Source organism: Mizuhopecten yessoensis, unplaced genomic scaffold, assembly GCF_002113885.1.
Source record: "Mizuhopecten yessoensis strain PY_sf001 unplaced genomic scaffold, ASM211388v2 scaffold11133, whole genome shotgun sequence".
Lineage (NCBI taxonomy): Eukaryota > Metazoa > Mollusca > Bivalvia > Pectinida > Pectinidae > Mizuhopecten > Mizuhopecten yessoensis.
Window position 1 is genome coordinate 119,997 of NW_018408896.1, and position 20,092 is coordinate 140,088.

The window sequence follows — 20,092 nt, forward strand, 5'->3', positions numbered from 1 at the left end:
TCGTATTTACTGACGCCATTGTATATTTTCTTTTTTATTGTTGGCCGCTTTCGGCCATCGTATTTGACGCTCGACTCCACACACATATGCCGTTACAATGACAGCGAAAATATATACTACATCTCTGTACATTGTTGTACACGCTCATGATCACGTGGCACAGCTGTCGGGTCATTGACCTCCGTATAGTACAGACGTGGTTAATGCTTTCAATGTTTTAGGTTAAAACCATTCAGTTAAAAAAGCAAGACATTCACGCTACGTTGCATGCAGCACCCGATGATTGAATTGTATTGTATTGTTTATTAGCTTTAAGCCTTTCGGCTCATAGGCATATTATTGCAACATTTATACAGATATAGTTATGCATAATATTCTTTTTCAATAAGAAAACAGAAGTTTTTTATATGGTTATGTTACATCTAATTTGTTCAGCCATTGTTAAGGCAATGATCGTTATCAGAAACAGAATCTTTTAAGTTTTTATTCTAACAATTACTTTTTAAAAATGCATCAATTAATTGATTTCATTGATTGATCGTTTAACAAAATGTTGAATAATCATTTAATCTTTTGTTTGCTTTTGATAGTATTGATCAGAAAAAAATTGCTATATTTCTTTTGTTGACATTCCATTGCATAGTAAATTGTAGTAGCTTAACGTGAATACAATACATCAATTACTTCATTCGAATGACCATGATTTAGAACATAAATATCACTGTAATATAACACAGTGTACTTGTACACATTGAGTATGACCAGTGGTATGTTTTCTTTAAAAGAAAGACATCATAGTTAAAACAAATTCCTCCGTAATCATATTTAAACTGAACCAGATATAATTTAACTACAAACTACACGCAAGAGAAGCAATTAAGAAAACAGTACCGCCAGCTGGCGATAAGCGACCTATAAAGTATCACTATCATCATCCGTGAGATAGGATAATTATATGATAACACAATTAAGGTTTTACCCATGCGTTAAGGAGATTTTGATTTTTGGAAACATGTTCATGTCTCAATGTATTTGTGCGATATAGTTGAAGACACGATTCATCTGCATTCAGTTGCCAATGATGTCCAGTATGTTGAGGCGTTAAAAAGCACAAACGACTATTTCCAAGCGAAAATGTCTTTACCCTTCCATGTACGTTTTTCAAGGGTGATGTGTACATATTCCCTAGTTCATATTGTGCCTTAGTTTCATCGATTTAAAGCCATTAACGAACTTTGTCAATACTTCGGTATTCTCGTGTAATATTTTTATCTTGGTTTTAAATAAAAACTAAATCTTAAGTTATTTTCAGTGATTAAAAAAAAGATAAAAATTGAACTATAGATACAATGCAGGTTGAAAATTCCCTTTTTACGTAAACTTTTTATCGGAAGAATTATTAAGCGTTATTGATTAACACAGTAGGACATGAAGATAACATACCCGACAGTTTTATAGCATTCGTGAGTCCAATGAAATGTATATAGTGTGCGAAAACCGCAAACATTTTGTTGCAACAAATGCACAGCTGGACTGAGTGAATTTATTTTTATGGACATTTTTAAGTGGTATGGCACCCATAGTCTTCCATACATAAGTACTACTCCAATCGATAGATACGTCAAACGAACACCGACCTCGTCAGTGAGTGTAGATGTAAACTCTTCCACCAACCAACCATACTTGCTGAGGACGACGCCATACCACACTAATCATCATGGCAGCTATACCGGAACAGACGTTACTCAGTGGGTACCAGGTACCTTGTGTTGGTCTTGGTACCTGGAAGGTAGGATGTTGGTGAAATTGAGAATTAGTGATTTTTGGTATTTACAGTTCATTTAACAGACATGGGTATGCCCATCATATATCTACTTAGTCTGATTTTAACTCCTTTCAACATGACTAACTATATATATGCACGTATGTTTTACCTGTCTAGCTATGTTGATATTTTTAATTCGTTGATTTAACTAACAAATGTAACAGATGTAGGTCATGTGTTACGCTTTGACGCATCATAATAAATATTGCTGGTAAATGATAACGACCTCTGCCAGTGCTACCCGACCCCGCTGTAAGAGACCTAGTGTAACTTAACCTCGTAGCTAGATTGTCTTATGTTAAATGGGTAAAATTGGAGGTTCGCCATTGGGGTTATATTTTATGTGGAAAAACATTGCTTTTCTGCAATAAGGTGTTTGTTTGTGTGTTTTGGTATTTCTCATTGTAATGAAGCATGGAATAGTAGAACCGCCCCCCACCACCACCACCACCACCACCACCACCACCACCCACCATCATCAATCCCGCCTCTTCTAAAAAATAAGTCTTGTTTTGTTTTGAAGGCTGTTTGTTTAAACTGCATATGCTAAGTGGTGTGAAATGAATGCGTGCATGAAGCATATAATAGATCATGGAAATTCGCTTTAAATGTGACCATAACACACACACATGTGACTACACCTTTACAATTCGGTGATAGATATATGAATCACACTGTTCCATTGTGCCATACAGCTGTTCGTTCGTTTTGACTGGGGCATTATGCTTACTGTGCTGGTGTACGTTTACTTCTTGAGCCCTTCCTGACGGGTTAGTATTTGTTTACTGCTTTATAGCGCAATGATCGGAAAGTAAAAACTGATAGCTTTTTCCTGCAGTAAGGTGTTTGTGTGTTATGGTATTATTTCTCATTGTAATGAAGCGTGGAATATTGGAACCCCACATCCCTACCCTGTCTCTTCTAAATAATTATTCTTGTTTATTGTTTTGAAGGCTGTATGTTTAAACTGCAAATGATAAGATGTTTGTAATGTATGCGCGCATGCCAAAAATGAATAGCACTGTTCAATTATTCCATATAACTGTTAATTCAAAAACACAGCATTGTAGAACGTTCGTTGAACATCAACCAGTTTTGTGTGACATATCAAGTTTTGACTGGAGCATTATTCTCACTTTGCTGGTGTACGTTTACTTTTTGAACCCTTCATGATGTGTCAATGTAACGAAACGTAGAATATTGGAACCCCTCACCCCTACCCTGCCTCTTCTAAATAATAATTCTTGTTTTGTTTTGAAGGCTGTTTGTTTGAACTACAAATGCTAAAAACTGATAGCTTGATACTGCACAGATGCTATCGATACTGTACCTGGCAAGTTTCTCGAAGGGTCGTTTACTTAAAACTATAGATACAATGCAGGTTGAAAATTCCCTTTTGACGTAAACTTTTTATCGGAGGAATTGTAAGCGTTATTGATTAACACAGTAGGACATGAAGATAACATACCCGACAGTATTATAGCATTCGTGAGTCCAACGAAATGGATATAGTGTGCGAAAACCGCAAACATTTTGTTACAACAAATGCACAGCTGGACTGAGAAAATGTATTTTATGGACATTTTAAAGTTGCATGGCACCCATAGTCTTCCATACATAAGTACTGATACGTCAAACGAACACCGACCTCGTCAGTGAGTGTAGATGTAAACTCTTCCACCAACCAACCATACTTGCTGAGGACGACGCCATACCACACTAATCATCATGGCAGCTATACCGGAACAGACGTTACTCAGTGGGTACCAGGTACCTTGTGTTGGTCTTGGTACCTGGAAGGTAGGATGTTGGTGAAATGGAGTATTAGTGATTTTTGGTATTAACAGTTCATTTAACAGACATGGGTATGTCCATCATATATCTATATAGTCCTATTTTCACTCCTTTCAACATGACTAACTATATATATGCACGTATGTTTTACGTATGTTTTTTATTCGTTGATTTAACTAACAAATGTAACAGATATAGGTCATGTGTTACGCTTTGACGCATCATAATAAATATTGCTGGTAAACGATAACGACCTCTGCCGATACATCCCGACCACGCTGTCAGAGACCTAGTGTAACTTAACCTCGTAGCTAGATTGTCTTATGTTAAATGGGTAAAATTGGAGGTTCGCCATTGGGGTTATATTTTATGTGGAAAAACATTGCTTTTCAGCAATAAGGTGTTTGTTTGTGTGTTTTGGTATTTCTCATTGTAATGAAGCATGGATTAGTGGAACCCCCCATGCCTACTCTGTCTCTTCTGAATAATAATTCTTGTTTATTGTTTTGAAGGCTGTTTGTTTGAACTACAAATGCTAAAAACTGATAGCTTGATACTGCACAGATGCTATCGATACTGTACCTGGCAAGTTTCTCGAAGGGTCGTTTACTTAAAACTATAGATACAATGCAGGTTGAAAATTCCCTTTTGACGTAAACTTTTTATCGGAGGAATTGTAAGCGTTATTGATTAACACAGTAGGACATGAAGATAACATACCCGACAGTATTATAGCATTCGTGAGTCCAACGAAATGGATATAGTGTGCGAAAACCGCAAACATTTTGTTACAACAAATGCACAGCTGGACTGAGAAAATGTATTTTATGGACATTTTAAAGTTGCATGGCACCCATAGTCTTCCATACATAAGTACTGATACGTCAAACGAACACCGACCTCGTCAGTGAGTGTAGATGTAAACTCTTCCACCAACCAACCATACTTGCTGAGGACGACGCCATACCACACTAATCATCATGGCAGCTATACCGGAACAGACGTTACTCAGTGGGTACCAGGTACCTTGTGTTGGTCTTGGTACCTGGAAGGTAGGATGTTGGTGAAATGGAGTATTAGTGATTTTTGGTATTAACAGTTCATTTAACAGACATGGGTATGTCCATCATATATCTATATAGTCCTATTTTCACTCCTTTCAACATGACTAACTATATATATGCACGTATGTTTTACGTATGTTTTTTATTCGTTGATTTAACTAACAAATGTAACAGATATAGGTCATGTGTTACGCTTTGACGCATCATAATAAATATTGCTGGTAAACGATAACGACCTCTGCCGATACATCCCGACCACGCTGTCAGAGACCTAGTGTAACTTAACCTCGTAGCTAGATTGTCTTATGTTAAATGGGTAAAATTGGAGGTTCGCCATTGGGGTTATATTTTATGTGGAAAAACATTGCTTTTCAGCAATAAGGTGTTTGTTTGTGTGTTTTGGTATTTCTCATTGTAATGAAGCATGGATTAGTGGAACCCCCCATGCCTACTCTGTCTCTTCTGAATAATAATTCTTGTTTATTGTTTTGAAGGCTGTTTGTTTGAACTACAAATGCTAAAAACTGATAGCTTGATACTGCACAGATGCTATCGATACTGTACCTGGCAAGTTTCTCGAAGGGTCGTTTACTTAAAACTATAGATACAATGCAGGTTGAAAATTCCCTTTTGACGTAAACTTTTTATCGGAGGAATTGTAAGCGTTATTGATTAACACAGTAGGACATGAAGATAACATACCCGACAGTATTATAGCATTCGTGAGTCCAACGAAATGGATATAGTGTGCGAAAACCGCAAACATTTTGTTACAACAAATGCACAGCTGGACTGAGAAAATGTATTTTATGGACATTTTAAAGTTGCATGGCACCCATAGTCTTCCATACATAAGTACTGATACGTCAAACGAACACCGACCTCGTCAGTGAGTGTAGATGTAAACTCTTCCACCAACCAACCATACTTGCTGAGGACGACGCCATACCACACTAATCATCATGGCAGCTATACCGGAACAGACGTTACTCAGTGGGTACCAGGTACCTTGTGTTGGTCTTGGTACCTGGAAGGTAGGATGTTGGTGAAATGGAGTATTAGTGATTTTTGGTATTAACAGTTCATTTAACAGACATGGGTATGTCCATCATATATCTATATAGTCCTATTTTCACTCCTTTCAACATGACTAACTATATATATGCACGTATGTTTTACGTATGTTTTTTATTCGTTGATTTAACTAACAAATGTAACAGATATAGGTCATGTGTTACGCTTTGACGCATCATAATAAATATTGCTGGTAAACGATAACGACCTCTGCCGATACATCCCGACCACGCTGTCAGAGACCTAGTGTAACTTAACCTCGTAGCTAGATTGTCTTATGTTAAATGGGTAAAATTGGAGGTTCGCCATTGGGGTTATATTTTATGTGGAAAAACATTGCTTTTCAGCAATAAGGTGTTTGTTTGTGTGTTTTGCTATTTCTCATTGTAATGAAGCATGGAGTAGTGGAACCCCCCATGCCTACTCTGTCTCTTCTGAATAATAATTCTTGTTTATTGTTTTGAAGGCTGTTTGTTTGAACTACAAATGCTAAAAACTGATAGCTTGATACTGCACAGATGCTACCGATGCTGTACCTGGCAAGACTCGAAGGGTCGTTTACTTAAAAACATCTTGAAAACTTCCATGGGGATAGTATCGATGGAGATATATATATTTTTACCTGAGACTTTTCCTTTATCCCAAATATGTTTTCCAAAAGAACAAAAATTAAGATATTTCCCTAAGGAAAAGAACATACGAAAAACTGGGGCCACGGCTGATGCAGTTAATTTGGCCAATATCCACGGTAGAGTATTGAGTAATTCTTACCGTTTTATTTATGATTTGTATTTAGGTAAGTAATCATTACATATTTCACGCAAATTTCAATGCCAAAGACCTAATTTATAATCTCCTTATAGGACAATATCTCCAACCTTTTACAACACTTGTTCAACAAATTCGTTAAACATCTTATTCAATGAGGCCTTCGCATTAGATTGACTTTATTCAAAGTTGCAGTATTTCAACCAAAGGATTATTGGTTAATTTGAAACCTAACACATTCAACTTCTTCCACGTAAAAGGCATTTCTATACGTAAATGATAATATCTCGAGCGGTCTGATGATCCTTTTTTCATGTTATATCCACTGCATCGTTATCAATTTCATTAGTTTTATAAACAAATTACATAACCCAGTAATATTGGACTGTTTTATAAAATGGAAACATTGTCACGTCATCAAAGTTTGGTAGTAAATGGTACATACTCGATCTGGTTATTTACAATTTCCACTTTAAATTTTAAATTTGCACAAAATGTATCATGTTATTAATCAAGTCGTTTAATGTATGTTCGGTAAATAAATACCTCTTCCTGTCACGTTACTTTAGTACAGTTTATGTCTTGCTAAGATAAGAGGAAGGTGAGCATTAAGACCATTGACCTTAGATCAGACAGATTGCTTACACTATCAAAATCAGGAATTATTTAAAGGGACATCACGTAAAGAGCCATTTTTTTAATGAATGTATTATTGTATCCACTTCCACTTACGTTACCTCGCTATCCCAATATTCATAGTCCGTTCCAAATGTCCAGTTTGACCACTTGAATTGTTCGGGAAAACCCTGCTAAAAATAGCGCCGATAACGTCACCTGACTAGGCAGAAAACACAAGTGGTGTGAGCGACATGAAACGGTTTCCAAAGGGGCCCCCAGAGAGGGGCCGTTAGGCAACTGCAACTTCTTACCGCACTATGAGTAATATGATATCTAAGTCCGTATTCAAACTTATTGAACAATAATTTTTCATCATCAGAAGTTAATTGCACACTTGCCAATACTTGGAATTTAAGTTTATTTAGCTTTAAACATATATTTGTTGCCAATTAAATTGAACAAGGGATGGGGCACAAGATTTTACAATTTATCACAGCCTTCTCCCGTCATACATTTACAATTAAGTGTCAACAGTGATAATAGGACTAAACAAAAAGTATATACATATAAATATATATTGAATTTAGTTCTGGAATGTGACCGGTACAGATCGTACGGGGCTAAACACCTTCCCTCAACCATGGGACAAATCTTTCTGTAAAAAGGAATATTGACGAGACGAATATCCCTTTTCAAATGTTTACAATAAAGTGCATATATGCAATGACAAACTGCACGCGTATAAAAAAGAGAAACGTTTGTGAATTTATGTATAACATTGTACAACTCAATGTCATTGGCCAATATTTTTTTCTAGACCATGCATATACATGCATGTATACTCTCTTTCCCACTTTCACTGTCTCCATACGCTAACACTTAGTAAGTCATATTAGCCATCACACACAATAAACTGTATGGCAAAACCACTACGTGTACATGTACAATATGTGTCAGATATGGAAGTGTTGAGATGTTGATAATTATATTTTTTCAATTCTTTACAGAGATTAAAGCATACATGTAAATGGACCTTTTTTATGTTGAGACAACTTTTCTTTAATCAGTTGCTTTTGTGCGAAACAGAAGCCGTAGTTGTCGGCAGCACGCGCCATTTTTACAACGTAATAAAATATGTTTTCCCCTTTTTTCAATACGTATTCCGATTCTACCCGAAGTCGAAAATTAATTCTTTTTAGAGAAAAGGTTGTTACATGATCATGCATTCTAAGTCAATCTCATATGAAAACATGAACTGTTGAAAAATTACGATTTAAAAAAAAATATTATGCGATCCTATTTACTAGAAGTAGGTTCTCCTTCCTCAGTTATTCATCCTGGTCCGTCATTTTGACATTTTAAATCTAGCTGCGATAACGTAGCTTTCTGACGAAGAGCGATTTTTTTATATATATTGTGACGTCGCGCCAGAGGAGGCCGGGTATTCATATTAGTACTAATTTAAATCTTGCATGTTAAAAAAAGCACAAAAAACGTTTAATTCAGCAATATATAATTAAACCATTCCATTTTACTGATCCCGGTAATATTATAAATTATGTAAATCTAATAGCGCACGTATCTCATTTGACCCCGAGTACCGACAGAGGGCAGAACAGAATACGTCGTGGCCATCACAACAGTTATCCCTTGGAGGGCCTCATGGCAAAATCAAACTAACCAGTCACTTATCCCTGCCTTTCGCATAAACCACTGTATAATTATAGAAACACAAAGTAAACTCTCTTCGATACATGCCCATTAACATATTAAACTAAGTTCATCTGTGTTCAAACTCACTCAATGATACTACTACTAGCGTGGTTAATAGTTTTAGATATGTATTCATAACATAAACAGCGCTAGCATTTCTGTCGATTTCATTTCAGCTTAACCGGTAATCCGGAAGAATACATGCACCGTACTAACTGCTAGGGCAGTTATTTTCTGCTTTGAATACTTCCCACTGGCAATAATGATTCCGTAACGTACCCCTTGCGCTATCTTTTGCCCATTTGGCAACTTTTCGCTTCGTAGCTGAAACGGTACAACACTTTTCTTTCGCTTACTTCACACGGCCAGTCATTTTGTTTACAAAGAAATTATGTGCAATGCGCATGCGCTAGTAGAGGGAAATCCCTGAACAAAACGTTGGTCAGACAGGTAGAAATTCCGATGATTATCTTAGATTTAATCATTTTATGAATCTATTTCAGCCAGATCCGATCGTTATTTTCCATAAGGAGTCTCACTTGATATGTTTATGTTGAATCCATATCTACAAAGGTCATTCATTAGTTTGAACATCATATTACTGATAAGATTGGAACCATTGACCGAGAGATTAATAATTATTTAGAATTTTATATTGATTTTGTCCGTCTTTAAGTTCATTTTAGTTAATTTGCATCTTTGATTCAGGAGCAAATAGCTGATAAAATTACCACATTTACTTATATCTGCCATAGTTCTTAGTGCTAAAGAAAAGATGAACCTCTTTGTTGAAATCCATGTTTACCTTGGTTATTAACACTTCGGGGGAATTTCTGGATCTTCATTGAGATTTCTGCACAAGGGCGTAGTTCGTTGACGTCAAACTGTTGCACTATTTGATTTAACGAAACACACACACACTTGAGGAGCTTTGAGAGAGATGAGTGCCGTATCTAGCATATAACACACTGACTGTTTTGCTGTTTGTTTGGGGATTCAAGCCCTCTTAACAGCCAGGGTCATATGAGGACGGGCGTCTAGGGAATCACCACGAGAATGAAAAAGTAAATGGGAGAGAAAGTAGACAGGAAAGACAGTTACAAAAACTATTGTGTTGCAATGGGATTACTATATCAAATTAAATCTCTTCCATGTCCTATTTGTGGAAGACACGAATGAAAACCACCGTTATGCTTATTTATTCTCCGAACCTGCACAGGTTAAGGAGATGCAGCATCTCAAGGTTACTGTAAGGGGAGATATCCTCCGTACTGTTTCTTTGACACTTATTACCAGGATTACAACATCCTTTAATTATTTATTTGTCCAACATATCCCAGTTTGAATTGCGATGGGAAGTATCCGCCTGGGATGTAATTACCCCTGAATATACAGTGGTTTTAAGTATCGCATGCTCCATTGTTCTTTGCTATGTCATCTGTGTTCACAAAACTCATTTCCTTTAACAATGTAGCCTCCTTATTTAAGTGCCATCCGCTTTTTGTTACACTAGTCATATTGTTGAGATCAAATATGTTCTGTTGAAATTTCATGCCTAGATAATGGGACAGGTACAACTTCTGTGTTCATCAAACAATTAATGTTAAAGTTTGATGAGCATGGGGCAAACATAACTCGATGTTCATCTAAAAAATTATATGTTTAAGTCGGATGCAATGTCCAATGATACCTGAGCTATAATTATAAATAATTTCAAAAACTATTTGGCCATTGATATCATTTTTTTATTTGATTTATAGGATTTAATGTCCTATTAAAAATCTGCGGTAATTCAATGACTTCCTTAGTGTAGGTAGTAAAATTGATGATAAGAGGACCTGCCTCCATATGTGAAATGCAATCATACATGTGTGTATGTATGCTAGAAAGAGGCGATTTGTTGGTGTATGTACCTCCTTGCTTGCGATTACAGACTTTAAGGAGCTACCTCATTGAAAAACATGCCGGTGGTTCCCTGCATATCATGTGTGCTAGAGGCGATTTGTTGGTGTGTTTAACTCCTTGCTTGCGATATCAGTGATCTGATACGGACGTTAAGGAGCTATCTCACTGAAAAACCATGCCGGTGGTTGGAATTCCCTGCATATCATTCCACTCTGTCACGTAAGATAGAAATAAGTACATTTATCACTAGATTTTTAATTCTAGACTCAGTGTATCATAACCTTTTCAACATTTCATGGACATTGATTCCCCATTAACTTACCTTCCTACTTTCAGTCAAAGCCTGGAGAAGTAGCGGCAGCTGTGAAGACCGCAATAGGGCTGGGATACCGGCATTTCGATTGTGCGCTTATCTATGGAAATGAAAAGGAGATAGGAGAGGCAATTAAAGACGTTATTGGTACCGGAACCGTCAAACGTGAGGACTTGTTCATCACAACAAAAGTATGTTTTATTCTTTGTAAATTAATTAATCGTCAAAATTGTTATTTGTAATATGTGGATTTTACCAAAACGATGATTTGATTTTACTAACACTTAACCAGATGTTGTTTTCATTTTTCACTCATACAACGATATCCGTGTATTCTACTATTAATTCTCTTAGTTACGATAATAATATTTTAGACATTGTTTTCGGCTAATGTTTGGTATTAGTTAGCATTACCATCATACAGGTCTTATTATTATGAATCTGATATGACCATACATAAAAACTGTACAGATGTATGGAACACTGTTCTATGTTTGCGATTCCTGTCCTAATGGAACATAACATTTCCATGTGATTATTTTATTACTATAAGGAAAATGTTTTTAGATCTGCTTTTGCTTGTACTGTAAATTAAATTAATAGTTCGGCAAATTGAAAATGAACTGATCACATACACAGTGAGGCAGGAAACATAAATTCCACTAGACCTACCTACCTGCTTTTAATTGCTTTACTTTTAGATGGGATGGGTGGGGGGTGGGGGGATTTTTTTTAATCATAATTCACTCGCTGCATATTGCTAAACATTTTTACAATTTTCGGAAAAAAAATTCTACGGTACAAAAAACCCCACTCATTCACAAATTATTTTTATTAAGAAATAATGAAAATGGTTTCACATTTCAAAAGAAACTTCAACGTCATTTCAGCTATGGAACACCTATCACAGCAAGGCCCGAGTACTGGAGGGGTGTAAGGAGTCCCTGACAAACCTCGGTCTGGACTACGTGGATCTGTACCTCATACACTGGCCAATGTCTATGAGGGTAGGTCTCAACAAATATCTAAGTGAAGGAACGTATTGCTTACACAATAATCCATCGCATAATTTTCTGTTTTGGAATGAAAACGCTGTGGTGCTCATTTATGATCGATGAGCTGTTATCTATAAAGCCTCTTAATATACTGATATTAAATAATTGGTTTTGTCCAAACCTTCGATATGAATACAATTTCCCAACAGATAATATTAATTATCAGTTATAATGAACAGTATTTGCATATACATATCTATTTACTTTTGTTGTCCCCCTTTTCAACTTTATCATTACCTTTGTTTGCCGGTCTCATAGTAGCTGTATTACTGTATAGCGGTTGTATTTCGCGGGGTTTTAATTTCGCTATATTAGCGGTTTGGCTAATATCCGCGAATTCTAAACACCAGCGAAATTATCAAAAATGTTTACCACTTTTACGGACCTTATCACAACATGTTAAAATTACTTATAACCCAACGCTGTTATGCAAGCGTAAATGAACTCAAATCAGATTATTACCGGACAACAGGGCAGTCCTTGTAAAAACAACACTTACATATAAGCGGCCACAAAATATTTTTGTGTACACGGTAGGTGATTACTTGATTACAGTTTACTCCTACAAAGTTACGTCGAGTGAAGTCCCTGGTGGATGGCGACGCTCTGGATCAGTGTTGGCAAACGGTTTACCTGTAATTCGAGGTTTAACCCTTAAATGAAGACACTAAAATACTTTGCACGACAAATGGGATTCGGGTGCATAGCGAAATTGACCACCGCGAATATGTACTGAATACGAAACCGCGAAATATTGACCCCGCGAATTTAAAGCACTTAGCAGTAGTTGAGTTTATTGCTTTGGATTTGCTTTTCTTTAAATCGTTACGTTTGCATAACTCTCTATTGTAACACATTCTGTGCATGTTACTATCTATGATCATTTCACTCATTTTTAAACGAGATGTTCTAGTTAATGCCTGAGAAACATAACGGTTCATGTGTTATACAAGTAATAAGGTTTTGTTACACCATATTCATTACAATCACAAAAAAAATGTGAAATTATTTCAGGAAAATGTCGAGTTGATCCCAGCAGCTCCTGATGGCAGGGCTGATATCATCGATATAGACTTTACTGAAACATGGACAGTGAGTACATCTTAAAAAAATATTTCTAAATATAGACATTAATCACCTGGTTACTATCATTCAGTTGATACACTCGTGTCAAATTGTGTTCATATGAATACATGTAATATGACATATTGTGACAGCATCAAATGGTATTGAAATAGTGTAGTATGACGTCACGAGGGAAACAACAGACAAAGAGAAAAGATGTCGGATCTTTAAATTTCAAAAATGACATGGAAAGCTTGATTTTCATTGTATTCTAATGTAAAATATTTGGATCATGCAATAAGTAATCGTTATTTTTTTAGAGTTCAAATAAGATAAATGAAACCAATTGAAGAATTTTGAATTTTTGCTTGCAAGTGCTAGCTTAAATGAACAATTTTAGACTAGTTTCATCAATTTCATTTGGATTGGTAACGCAGTCAAACATCGTATATATTGGTCATAAACAGTTTGTGGTTCTTATATTGTCCAGGTTTAGACTATGCGTATTGTTGGATTGATATGATAAAATAGTTTATGATTTATGGGAATCTATTTGTTATCTAATGACAAAACAGTATGACATACATGTGTCGTAACACGTTTACAGCAATACCATGTGAGTTGTCGGTATCTCTTCATACTGACATTTTTTGCTCAGAAAAAATGTGACATTATTAAGAGGTTGGTTAAGTTGGTTTTCACTGGGGATTAACGTTCGCGTTATAGCCAGGGTCATGAAAAGGGTGAGTAGTTAGTAAGAACAGGGAAAAACTATCCCTAATGTTTCAATTGGAGGCGGGGGGCGACCTAAAAATCTTGGTCTTTTCAATGTCCATTTCATACGATAAACATGCAATGGATTACAGCCGGGCTAACCTGTTTTTTTAAAAAGTTAAGGGGATAAAGTTGTAAATTAAAGAAAATGTAAATAAAAAAGGGGGAAGGAATGGCATTAATAAACAAATCTAAAAAGCAAAATGGCATACAAAGGTAGAAATGCTTTTAATGGTTAGCTTCATTACATTGATGTTCCTTTTGTGACAGGCCATGCAGGATTTGGTTGACCAGGGCATGTGTCGATCCATAGGTGTATCCAACTTCAATTCTAAACAGATCCAGAGGATTTTAGATCTTGGTTTGAAACATCCATTGACTTGTAACCAGGTAAATACATTTAGAAACTGTACGTTCTTCAGCTTTGATAAAAAAAAAAACACCTCTTTTTGGCATCAAACGAAGAAATATGTCAATGTACATAGTAATTAAACGAATATTTCCTTAACTCTTTAATAATTCCACATCTGCGTTTTGGTGTTTTATACTGTAACACGTTTTTGATATACTAAAATTACTTCAATTCCAGATCGAAATATCTCCCTATAATTCGAATGAAAAGTTGCTGCAGTTCTGTAAATCCAAAGGAATTTCGGTAGTGGCGTATTCCCCGCTGGGTTCAGGTGACTGCCCATGGTAAGTTTCTCTCAATAAATACGAGAAATGGATAGTGTGTACCCAATGACGACTTCAGATAAACAAAGGCTTACTTACGTGTTTTAGCATATATCATAATGCCATGAAATTATTATATAGTTTTTGATGAAAATTTCAAACGCTCAAAATGTTGTATATTTAAATGGATGTACAGCAATAAATTAACATAGTTTATGATTGATCCTAGTATATTTCTTTTTGACTATTAAGGCGAAAACCCGACGATCCAAAATTACTAGAAGAGTCGGAGATAGTGAGGATAGCAAACCAATACAATAAATCACCTGGACAGGTTAGTATTGATTAAGTAGCTATATATGGGCATACACAAAATTGTCACATTGTAGCAGAGGCACAAATATCCGTTTAAACAACAACTTAGAAAGAAATGTCTCACGGACAAATTCGGCTAACTAATAATTGTAATATTTCATATTTACTTATCCATAATTACTCATCACACACTTAACCAAATAATAAAAAAAAACATTATTTTAAGGAAGATAACACGCAATGTTATCTGTTTATATGTACAGTCAGAAACTTATTGTGAAATAAACCCCAAGTTATCTCCCTTGAACTAGTAATGTATTTAGACATGCTTGTTGATATTAACAGATGCTATTTCATTAACTATTTTTCACCCATCTATTGTTTAAATACTTTTGATAACACAACAAAATAGATTGAAATTGAACTGCGTTACACGGTGTAGATGAAATAGTAGCCTTTTAGAATATAAAATATAAACTAATTTTTCAAATATTACGTTTATTTGTATTGTTTAAACTAAGGTTCTACTTCGATGGGGAATACAAAGAGGATATATCATCATACCGAAAAGCGTCTCTGCAGCCAGACAGAAACAAAACTTTGAAGTATGTATAACTTTTATTTCAATGTCGCCTAAAATGTCAGTTTTTTTAATGTATATACAAATACAAAATTACAAAAATAATATCAAAACCTTATCTGAAAACGATATCTCACTTACAAAATGTCCAAGTAAACATGCATTATACCAGGTTTGTAAGGTTGAAGAATGAATATATTAAATACATATTTGTTGATAAAACGAATTACAATAAGCCTGGTTACAATTATGGAATCAAATACATATTGATTTATTCATTCTTTTTAATTTGAATACAATGCGTTAATGAAAACAACTCTATTTGAAATGTAACAACATTACGCAATACAGCTAATACTATTGCGGTAGTGTTATTACATTTAGCGATGAACTCATAATGAAGCCAAGAGTAAATATATGTATCAAGAAATATAACAGAAATAAATATCGAAACAGCGAAAAGATATGAAAGTAAACATAGCATGTACATTCAGAGCGTTCTAATTGTGTAATTTAGTTTTCTATTCAAAATTTTTAAAGTAGATATCAACATATTCCGCGGGAAAACGACGCACATTTAGGTTAGGTTGACTATTCTATAAATGCACCTTCTAACAGTTTAAAGAAGTTAATTCCCTCGTTTGTGATCAATGTTAATTATAACAATAAAAAATAAGGCGTGGCTTCTGGTTAAAAAACCTTTTGTATTATCGTCCTATGATTACTGAGTCTGAAAGGTGAAAAGAAGTCACAAGATGCTACATAGTATAATCTGTCTATCATACAAGTATCATCATACTGACAAACACGGTGCTTCCAAACATTGCCTTTTTAAATCATAATTTGATTTTTTAGTTATAATGAAATATTAAAAAGCTCGGATCATGATAGAAACTACCGAATTAGTCTTATAAAAATCATATTTAATTATATCAGTTAAAATACAATGATTTATTTTTCTTTTACAGATTTTTGACTTTGAACTTAAGGAGGACGAAATGAAAATTATATATGAGATTAATCGGAATTTCCGTTTGTGTACCTGGACCGGAGCAGTTCCTGAGTATGACGCCTTATTCTTTAGTATTCTAAACTGGGAAGCTATTACATCCTTAAATAACATCTGATCAAACTATATTTTAACAAAAGTATTTTATGTTTGATATGTTATGTACATTATTTACTTAACATTTAATTTCAACAACATCTTGAATTTTTGTCCATTTATCTGTAGTTAAGTTTAGAAAAATATATTTCATGATCTCTCTGTATACAATGTATGGATTATGGAAAGACCAAACCGTTAAAGGTTTTTATTTGGTAAATGTTTTACACTGTGCTATTAAAAACAACCAAATCAAATCAATTTGCCTCCTAATATACTAATCTGTACGATTCAAAACTCCAAAACTCATAATGAGATTCATATCTACTTCTACTTGTGTACGCTTGAATATAACACGCAGGGCAAAATTAGTCGAGGCCTGATACATGTAACCTTGTTGACATATGCTTTTATAAGCAAAAAATAATAGTAAAGAAAAGTACATGCGTCAAAATTTGATACACGCATCTGAGGACAAGAAACAAACAATTAATTATTTATAATTATCAGTATTTGCTGTCCACGGGTCAATCCGGCTTTAAACATCCGGTTTCTGATAATGATAACAAATAAAAAGACTAAATACATAATATATTAATTATACTTTTCATACACGAAACATTAAACTTAACTCGTTTTTGTGTTTCTTTTCAGTGCATCTCACAGCCCATACTATCCTTTCCATGAGGAGTTTTAGTAACAGAGGCTCAGCGGCAGCAGTCATGAAAATAATTTACCGAAAAATAAAGGTTACTGTCGTTTACATTTCTGGTTTTCTTTATACATATTTATTTATGTGTTTTTTATTTCAGTATTTATAGTAGATTCAATTATGACTCCCTATGGCAATACTACGTAACCCCGTTGCATTGTGTCTAATCTTGACTGATCTCCCCTTATTTGTATTTTCGATCAACTGTTGTTTGACAGAGCCAATTGACTAGTGTTGCCAAGATGACAGTTGGCTAGGCGACTGTCTCGATTTTGGAAGTCTAGGAAACTGTCTTGTTGCACAAAAAAAACATTGTTATTGATATATTACTTGTTTCAGGAAAGAGGGAAATCTGCAATATCTAGTTTCCTTTTCACATTTATTTAGACAAAAGTTCTACGAAAAGTATCTCCTTGTAGAATGTATTTATTTTCAGGAAAAGGAAATAAATTTAAAAATTAAGAGTATGTTTACAGTTTTTGACGGTAGTACGGGGATGTAACCGTCAAAATGGTATATTGATACAGTTTCTGTATAGCGCCATGATAAAGTAAGTAAACACGACTTTCTGTTCTGTTGTATAAACTTATTTAACCCTTTCATCACTTTAGACCATAATGGACTCATCCCAATAAATGCATGGTATACGTAGAGTCTACTAAAGTTATCTACGGGTGAAAAGGTTAAGGTAAATTGGAACAGGAAGGGAGAGTGTAGGGGTAGTTTAGTACAGCATGACCATAATTATGTAGACTTAAAGTCGACAATTATCTAACTTTGTATTGATGTTTTAAAAAAGAATATCATATAAGTTTGAAATATTTTATAAGAAAACTTTTTTTTTTAAATTTAACAAAACTTGTGTCTCTTAAACATTAACTAAAGTGTCACTTTAATTAGTTTTGATTTATTTTTTTAATGATGAAAATATTAGAGTCAATTAATAAGTCCAGAGACAAAAGCTTATATTAAAGTGACGTAAATCTGTGCTGAAGTGAGTTTTTCCTTCAGGGTGCGATACTTGATTTAGATATATATCAAGTATATATAGGACCATAATTAATACGTAAATATTCCTAACCATTTTTATCAATTAAACCATTCTGTAGCAGTAATTTAACTTTTCCTCTCAAATGCAAGTATCGTACTATTTGTCATCCTTTCTTGATTATCATCAGAAACTACCATTTGCTATAAAGTAAATTATATATTTTTTAAATCAATCATTCGTTTCTTAATATTTCTCTTAAAATTTATTTTTCTTTTAAATTCTTTAATGTTATTCTATATGAAATATTTAATACAAATGTTTATCCATCTGCTTATAAAAGTTGTTGCTTGTCATGAGCAAAATAAAAGGATTTCATTTCATTTCAGTATATATTATTCACAGATCTTAAGTACAGTCGGAATTGGGCAACAGGCATAGCCTATACAAGCCCTCTCCATACAATATTTAATAGTACACACATATCATGTTTGTCGTATATATATAACAAATTTTGTTTGTAACATATAATCGAGTCATGCAACAATTCAACATCCTGTTGAGAATCAGAACAGAAGAATCTAATAGAAATGTCTCTTGTCTCCAATGTACCTCTGAACCAATTCTACAATATTTATATTCATATTGTCATCTCCTATGAGGAAACCACGGATAAAATTTTGAGTATTAAGGGCAATATTGTCACTTATAGCGCGGAGGGAGTTCAGGACAAGCTGTCTTTGGTCAAATAAAGAGAAGGGAAAAAAATATCAGGCGTCAACCGGGGAACCACATAAACATGTAGGGCTATCTTTTAGATGGGAATTAAACAAATTTGAATTCAAGTTACAGGCAGACTTTCTCATTTGACATAGTACTATGATAAATTTTCTATCGCCATGGTATTTGAAAAAGGTATTACGTAGGTGTTGGGCACCAATAACAGATAAACGAAAGCATTCCTTTTTATAGAGCTCCAAGAGATGATATGTTGAGAAACAGACAGGAAGGTCGCTCCATTTCGACATCAGTTCCGGGAAAAAGCTAGTTTTGTAAAAATACGATATCGAAAAATAAAAGGATGTTGAAACTTGGTCAAGAAAATATGTACAAGGTGATGATTGATGTTAAATTATATCATCAAATATTAAACCTTATAAATACAAAATAACAAAACTGATATATAAACCAATAGTCTGCTCAGCTAGAATGAGTTGCAGGCAGCTATACACAAAAGACTGAATCGCATTGCTGACCTGTTTTAGCACGAAATTAGCGATATCATAATTTAATAATACACTGCGAGGGTAAGTGGCAATCGGCAAGAGATACATATTTAAAAGAATCGGGGAAGCAGGAGCACAAAGGAAGATGCTGAAGTTTGGGAGTAGACCTATCATGAGTATCAAAAGAATCTATAACGATGATTTACCCAGTGATGGTCAATTGATTTATATAGCTTAGAGTCATCAAAAAAAAAAAAATTGTCGGCGATCGCACACACATTGTGTTATTAACCAAACAAAGAACAATAATCACATATCTACTTCTAAATTAGAGCATTCATGTTCATACGTATAGATTTGGATGTTTTCTGTCGAGCTGGAGATTATTTGTATCGCAGAAAGTATCCTGACAGTATCAACAGAAGGGTGATATTCATAATTATATTAGACCGCAATTGTATTAAAAGGGGTAGGTTTTCGTTGAACCTGACTACTTTCAAAGATCAAGACATGTTGATCCACA

General features: G+C 34.6%; 1 protein-coding gene and 1 long non-coding RNA gene across 3 annotated transcripts; one reads left to right on the top strand and one right to left on the bottom strand.

Moving 5' to 3' along the window:
* Positions 1-1,638: 1,638 nt before the first annotated feature.
* On the top strand, positions 1,639-18,144 carry LOC110466387 (aldose reductase-like). Of its 2 annotated transcripts, none has more exons than XM_021522836.1 (10): positions 1,639-1,789; positions 11,098-11,265; positions 11,965-12,081; positions 13,144-13,221; positions 14,239-14,358; positions 14,558-14,664; positions 14,896-14,977; positions 15,480-15,563; positions 16,507-16,601; positions 17,298-18,144. In XM_021522836.1, the coding sequence occupies exons 1-10, from the start codon at positions 1,718-1,720 to the stop codon at positions 17,338-17,340; spliced, it is 966 nt and encodes a 321-aa protein (XP_021378511.1). In that variant the 5' UTR covers positions 1,639-1,717; the 3' UTR covers positions 17,341-18,144. The 2 variants fall into 2 exon arrangements, with proteins under 2 accessions (XP_021378511.1, XP_021378510.1); XM_021522835.1 differs by lacking the exon at positions 1,639-1,789 and adding an exon at positions 5,567-5,717 and having other exon boundaries at positions 17,298-18,141.
* On the bottom strand, positions 1,711-4,887 carry LOC110466393. The gene is made up of 3 exons (XR_002464731.1): positions 4,520-4,887; positions 3,474-3,618; positions 1,711-1,782 (listed from the first exon to the last, which is right to left on the bottom strand). It is a non-coding gene; the product is annotated as an uncharacterized LOC110466393 (long non-coding RNA).
* Positions 18,145-20,092: the final 1,948 nt, after the last annotated feature.